We start from the raw sequence: 7,500 nt of genomic DNA on the forward strand, positions 1-7,500 counted from the left end.
TGAGCCCAGGTAACCCCCCCCCACCCCCCCCACACACACACCTCCTCCACCTCCTCCCACCTCCTCCCACACACACGCTCACACACAGCTGGTCCTCCAGCCTTCGTGATCGCTCGCTTGGTCGGCCGGTCGGTGACGGGCCCATCTCCTCACTTCTCTTTACATCGAAACCACTTTCCCCTGAAAGTGGTTCTCTACGGTCTGAAGACGGCACACCAGGCCTCAGAAGGCGTCGTCCGATTCCGTCGGCAACAGCCAGTGAAACGAAAAGGCCGTCGTGGGTTATCGATATTTTGTAGAGACCGTTAAAACAGCAGTTAAAAAAAAACAAGAAATTGCAGCCAAGATTGGCCTCTCTCCATGGGCCATAAACTCTTATTTTTAAGACTTAAGACTTAAGACTTTCTTTTCGCCCATCGCCCAAAGCAGGCGTCTAGATCCGTGCGGTCCAGTGGGAGGGTGTAGCACACTGTAGCCTCCACCCAGTGTTAGACCGGCCTGCCCTTTGGAGGAACATACTGGGCAGCTCCAGGCTCCTTCTAATTGCCTGGAGCCGCCTCGGCCCTCACGAGGCCGACGGCGTCGTGATCCCCATCATTAGACAAGTCATGATATGGAAACACGTTTTAAATAGCGTGGTGGAGCTGAGTGCTCAGTGTGTTCACATGCTTTGGCCGCGCAGAGCTCTGCGCTCACCACTCTTTTGACTCTGGGGCCAAACACTTACACACAAACACACACACACACACACACACACACACACACACACACACACACACACACACACACATACATGCACACAGACACATGCATGTTTTCTAAGTGCAGTCTTGGAGCGAGGACAACGATGTCCATGTCTGCACACTTAATGCATCATTACAACACTCCCATCGGCCCCATTCTATTTAAACATCCCACAATGCAACACATGTTTGCAACACTCAAAGTGGTCCCAGACATGTATTAATAATAAAAAGTGCATTTCATTTCGACGAACATATAAACATACCCCACGTGAATCCCATGCGGTGATTTGGGTGTGTTACGTCGCCTCTTCTTTGGCTGATGAACACGTTAGGCCTTGGTTCCTGGGTTCATTCACAGTACAGTGTGCCTGTGCTGTGGCGACGGACCTCGGGCGGCGGTAGACCTGCCGTCGTGCCCCCGTCCTCCCTAGTGAGGCGACTGGGACCCTGGTCGACACACCCAGCCGCCGTACATCAGAGCACTGATCTGCTGACGGTCAGGGCTGAGGATCAGGGCGTGGTCCGGAGCCGACCCAGGGGGGACGGAGGGGGCAATACCAGCGTCGGCTGATCGGGGGCGAGACATATGGCCTGAGGGGCTGGGAGGGGGGAGGGAGAGAGAGGGGGGGGGGGGGGGGGGGAGGGAGAGACAGAGAGGGGGAGAGATGGGGGGAGAGAGAGAGAGAGAGAGAGCTACAGATACCAGCGGGAGAGCGTCAGCCATCTGGATGGATCCTGTCGGCTGCTACTGCTGCTGGGGTGTGAGTGTTTCTAAGGCTGGGGTGTGTGGTTCTAAGGCTGGGGTGTGTGTGGTTCTAAGGCTGGGGTGTGTGTGGTTCTAAGGCTGGGGTGTGTGTGGCTCTAAGGCTGGGGTGTGTGTGGTTCTAAGGCTGGGGTGTGTGGTTCTAAGGCTGGAGTGTGTGTGGTTCTAAGGCTGGGTGTGTGTGGTTCTAAGGCTGGGGTGTGTGTGGCTCTAAGGCTGGGGTGTGTGTGGTTCTAAGGCAGGGGTGTGTGTGGTACTATGGCTGAGTGTGTGTGGTACTAAGGCTGGGTGTGTGTGGTTCTAAGGCTGGAGGCCGGTGTAGAGGAGGGGGAGGAGGGGGAGGAGGAGGAGGAGGAGGAGCGAGGTGTAGAGAAGCGTGCCGGGAGAGGTCTTCTTGGGGGGGGGTCGGGGACTTCAGGCAGGTTTAGGCCTCTGACTACCGGACGATAAGGGAAAATGAATGGAGATCGAAAAAGAAGAGGGAGAGGAGACAGACGCAGACAGACCTTCCGCGTGCCATGGCAACCCCGTCGACTCATGAATGATTCAGCCAATTAGCTGTCTCCGTTGGGAGCTGCCAGCTCGGCGCTTTGCTGAGCTCTTCTCCATAGCCAGACTCTGGGTTTTTATCCTCCGTGGCGGAGGCTTAGTTTAACAGCGCCAGGATCTGAGCGCGCTGGTTAAGCCAAAGTCCTTCTTAATGGTCCATGATCTGCCCACTGAAGGATTGAGCCAACGCGCGGCTCGCCGGTGCTCGCCATGGCGATGCGCCGGTTGATCCTTCACGAAGGACGGCGTGTGCTTCGAGTGTTGGTCTAGCGGCCTGTCTGACAGGACAGAGTTACTCATCTCCTCCTGTGCGTCCAGTCTATATTTGTGTTTGTTTGTTTGTGTGTTCAAGTGTCTTGTGTGTGAGAGTGCAGTTCTCTATGCAGTTCGTTATATTCTCATATTTAGAGTCATATTTTGGCCAAATGATGATATCTAACTCGAATCTCATAAGGCTGCGGATTCATTGCCTCATTGGTTGTATCCTTAGCCAATCAGAGTGCTTTTTAAATTCCATAATCACTATCTGCCTCATTCATCTATTTGACTTCTGCATTTTTGATGCCGAATACAAGATGAACCTTAAAATACGACAAAGGCAATCATGCTATGAACCTATATAGTTATAATTGGATTGTGCATCTTGATAAACCTTAAATGTTTGGTCTAAACTCTATAAACCCGTCTCTCTGTGTCTCCAGTGACGGTCAGGAAGTAGACAGAGCCGCCGCCGCCGCCGCCGCCGCCTCTTCTACCATCGGCCCTCCGGGGCCCGGGGCCTCGTCCTCCACCCCCCCTGCCGGCCCCTCCTCCCCCGGGGCCGCGCGGGCCGCCTCCCCCCTGGAGGGCCCCCCCGTGGTGGTGGTGGTGGAGCCGGACCAGGCCAGCCTGATGTCAGGCTCCGGCTGCACCAGCCAGGCCTCGCAGGACGACGACGACGACGTGCCAATCACAGATATCTATTTTGTAAGCGGCGGCCGAAAGAGCGAGACACGAGCGCACGTGCACGCACACACACACACACAGACACACACACAAACACACGTGCACGCACACACACACACACACACACACACACAAACACATGCATGCACACAGACAAACGGACACATGTGCAGACACACAAACACACGTGCACGCACACAAACACACATGCACACACACACAGACACACAGACACGGACAGACAAAAATAAACACATGTGCACGCACACAAACAAACACACACACACAAACAAACACACACACACACAAGCACACGTGTGTACAAACGCATACACACACAGACACCCAAACTAACACGTGTGCACACACATATACAAACACAGACACACACAAACAAGCCTTGGTTTTGGCATCACATCACAAGCAAGACACTGGAGGCTTTATACACTGGGCGAACCTACAACCAAACCACAGATTAGACTAAAAACAACCCCGTCCGGCTCCTCTGTGATTTTTGATGTTCTATGCTACCCTGAATTCATATCGACAGTGTGTGGAGAGAGTGTGCACACTTTATTTCTGGTAAGTCTCATCCAGTTGTGCGGTACGGTACTAGCTGACTCTAAGCCTCTGTTCCCGGACCTATGGGGGGGGCAATAGACCTCTTTGCCAAGCGATGCACTAATTGCACATTGTTAACAGTTAACAGTGACACACAAAGCGATTACGCATTAGACCAATTATGTTACATTGATCTGTGCAACCCACATTTAAATGAGGCAACACCGTCGATCCAACAAACCGATATTCCCACTGCGCGCGTAGCCCCGCTGCTCCTTCCCGCCCACACTGTTTCTTCCAATGCACGGACGCCGTCCTACAGAAGTGCTGACGGGGGCGTCCTCCGTAAAGCAGGGGGGGACAGGGCAGCCCGCGCCACGCCAGTGATTCCAACAGCGGTGTGACCGGCCGCAGCCCGGCACTGTGTCACCCTGACAGAGCCCCTCTGGCCGCCTCAGCCCCGAGGCCATGAATGGATGCATGATGCGTGTCAGGTGGACGACCGGGAGAGAGCGGAGCCGGCCCATCGCCGCCAAAGATAGCACTCCCCCCCCACCCCCCCCCTCCTCCTCTTCCCTGGCCACGGTCCAGAGAAGTGTCCCCTATCAGTGACTCCAGCCGTGCTCCTCTGTGATGTAGTCGCTGGCAGGGCCCTGGATGGACAGCGTTGAGGCCCTGGTTTCTTGACCCAGGTGGTGTGTGTACCCCACCTCTCCAACCTGCTCCCACTGCAGGCCCCGTCCGCCAAAGCTGGGCTGGATGCAGAAGACGCACGTGGGGCCCCAGGAGGTTTCTGTAGAGTTGAATACGTTGCTCGCCCTGTGGTGGTTATGGGCAGAACCAAGCAGAGAGGAGCAGAGTGTAGGAAGACGGTCTGTCGTCGTCAGCCGACCGACCGCACACACCCCAGCGATTCGTGTGGCCGTCTCGGGTTACCGTGCAGGTGTTGTCTGTCCTTCTCTGAGCGTCTTTCTTTTCCGCCCCTAGCCGGCGCCAGGTTTCCACGTCGGCCCGTGCTCCGGTGTGGTTGCACGGCGCACACACTGGTCCACCAGATCCAGGCTGGTGTTAAATGTTTCACACGCCAGGCTTTTTCCACTCAGAAACGGGGGCCCGCGGACAGATGTCAGCGGGCTGAAGCCCTGCACTTAGCGGGCTGCGGTGCGCGTTCACATCTGGTGGACGTCGAGAAAGGGAAACGGTACTGAAGCAAAGTCAGCCAAGCAAACCACCATGCTTTAGCTTCCCGTTGGGTGTGGGAAATAGTTTCCACAATATGTAATTATCAACGGATCGAATGAAATAAGCCCCTGTGTACAAGAACACATTTTAGGCCACAGTAATGCAGTTAGCATTGAATGTGCAGAGATTTCACCTCATAGGTCAATAAAATTTAACAAATTAGAATTGATGCTGGCTCTGAGCTCAAGCAATTCAAGGACGCAGTGACACGCCTCCGGTCAACATGCCGCCTGGCCAATCAGCGAAGAGACTGGGCGTGTGCTGACAATATATCATGCCAGTTCCTCCGGGAGACCAGCTGAGGGCTGTTTAGCTGCGCCAAGTAATGCTGAGTGACTGCTCCCGACAGTCCTGATGTCCGTGTGTGTGTGTGTGTGTGTGTGTGTGCGCGTGTGTGTGTGTGTGTGTGTGTGTGTGATGGTATGTGTGTGTTGGATGCTCCTTATCTCACAAGCTCCATAATTCGCCTGCGGTGAGCCGCCTCCACCTCCACTCTTCATGATCTCCTCCTGCCTCCACCACCTTTATCTTCCTCCTCCTCCTCCTCCTCCTCCCTCCCCCTCTTAATTCCCCTCCTGCTAACCTTCTCCTCACGACTGTTCCTGCCAGTCGCGCTTCGCGTTTCCTTCCTCTCCGACCGCGCCCTACATCTCACACGCTGCCTCAGAATTCCTCTCTGCTTCTTCCATCGTTGCCCTTCACATGGTCCCCCCCCCCCCCCCCAAACCACCGCCGACCCTCCAACCTACCTCTTCTCCTCCCCCCGAAGTAGGTGAGGTGAGTGGGTGGGGGGGGGGGGGGGGTAGCTCTTACTACACAAGCGAGGTACTCTCAAGGTCATGCTGTTTTCATCATTCTGGTTTCTTTATTCTGGGGTTCACCATCGCTCTCTCCATCGCCCCTCTCTCTCTCTGACCACACTTCTGCTGTTCCTTTTTCGCTGGGTGTGTGCGTGTGTGTGTGTGTGTGTGTGTGTGTGTGTGTGTGTGTGTGTGTGTGCGTGTGTGTGAGTGTGTGTGCGTGCGCATGCACCAGCCTCTCCTGTCAGACAGAAGAGGAGGAGCGGGCCGCACTCCGGCATCTCAGTAAGTGTGGAGCCCAGGGGTTAGGATGAGAGATGCTGGCTCATTAGCCTTAGAGATACCCCCCTATCCCACCCCCCCCCCCCCCCCCCCCCCCCCCACCCGGCTGCTTAATTTAAACGGACGTTGTCGAGACGAAAGCGTGTGCCCTGCTCCGCCATGTCCTCTCCAGCCTGCTGAGCCCGCCGCCGGGCTGAGGCCCACACGGTACACTGTGCGCCCGCGGTGGTCCTGCTTCCTCTCACTGCTTCTCCCGACGTGTGCGGTCGCTCTGTGGCTCCGACAAACGGGGAGAAACGTTTCAAAAAAATACAAAGCCTTCAAACCCGCGATGATTCCCTCTTTCTGCTTCCCAAAATGACTATCTTCTGAAAGGTCGATGCGATTTAATGGCTCACTCGACGCGGCACAGGGTCTGCTTGGGGTTCCTGCTGAATAAAATGCTTAAGTGCAGCGTGTACCCTGTTCTGATGGGAGGAATGGGTGGTGCACTGTAAAAACATCCCCTTCAATGTCATACCACGTGACTTCGCTTTGTCATGGGCCCGAGTAAGACTGCGCTGTACGCATGCGATTGCATTGTGGGCCCGCGTGTGCGTGCGTGTGTAGTGTGTGTGCGTGACGTCAAGCCACGGTCCCTCCCCCCCTCCCCCCTGCGCCCCCCGCCTCCTCCCTCATCACAACACGCCGTGCCTCTGCAGCTGACTCCCGCTCTTAAAGGGCCAGCTACCACACATCCATCCCCCGTGCACTTGGTTTTGCTTCCTCACATCTCGTGAAAAGAGCTTTGTTCTCTCCCTCAACGGAGAGGGAAGGTCATCCTCCCAGCCTTCAGCTCAACGACCAATGCCCAGCTTGTTTTAACACTCATCCACCAGTATCCTTGCTTCCTTCCTTCCTTCCTTCCTTCCTTCCTTCCTTCCTCCCTCCGTCCCTTCCTTCCTTCCTCCCCTATAGACATGCCTGTTCCTCCTCCTCCTCCTCCTAATCTCCCTTTGGCTGATGCAGTCACACCCCCCCTCTCTCTATTTGCTTGCTAGGGGCTGGCACAAAATGGCCAGTACACGAATGGAAGTAGGAGCGACAATTTGATTCATCACAATTTCAATTTTCTCAGTACTTTTTTGTACAGTTCCTTTTGTTAATCGTGTATTTGGTGTCCCTCAATAGGACTGATGTTGTACTCATGCTTGCTGCACAATACACTCACATGTACACGGACAATTATCTAGAGCCAGATATAATTGATTCTAACCGATAACTAACTCCAGGCATACGTTCAAACTGCACACACATTCTCCCAAATGATCGCTCAAAGCTCACACTTTCTGCAGTGTCTCTGCCGCACGTCCTCTTTTATGCATCTCTAATCTTCATTTCCTTGTCTTGTCTTGTCTTCTCTCCTGCCTGTCCCCTTTGGCTGCTTCTGTCTGCCTGTGTGCCACCGACATCTTATCTCCTTCCCTTTGGCTCCCCCTGCTGTCCTGGGCGTGTATAAGCAGCCTCCCGAGGACAAGACGTGGGTGTACTCTCCGCTGCACGTCGGCTCAGAGTCTAGCACCCTGCCAGATGGGGAAGGGGATAGTGAGACAGTAAGTGAGAAGAATAAAGA

General features: G+C 54.8%; 1 protein-coding gene across 1 annotated transcript in view; it reads left to right on the forward strand.

The window, feature by feature from the left end:
- The window catches only part of pip5k1ca (phosphatidylinositol-4-phosphate 5-kinase, type I, gamma a), a 34,522-nt gene that overhangs the window by 26,925 nt on the left and 97 nt on the right, over nt 1–7,500 (forward strand). Inside the window, exons 12-14 of the mRNA XM_056603300.1 lie at nt 1–9; nt 2,760–3,024; nt 7,391–7,500. The exon at nt 1–9 is cut by the window's left edge and continues 111 nt beyond it; the exon at nt 7,391–7,500 is cut by the window's right edge and continues 97 nt beyond it. Of these exons, the coding sequence (XP_056459275.1) occupies nt 1–9; nt 2,760–3,024; nt 7,391–7,500 (384 nt within the window). The remainder of the gene's footprint in view (nt 10–2,759; nt 3,025–7,390) is intronic.

The sequence above is a fragment of the Gadus chalcogrammus genome, chromosome 12 (genome assembly GCF_026213295.1).
Source record: "Gadus chalcogrammus isolate NIFS_2021 chromosome 12, NIFS_Gcha_1.0, whole genome shotgun sequence".
Lineage (NCBI taxonomy): Eukaryota > Metazoa > Chordata > Actinopteri > Gadiformes > Gadidae > Gadus > Gadus chalcogrammus.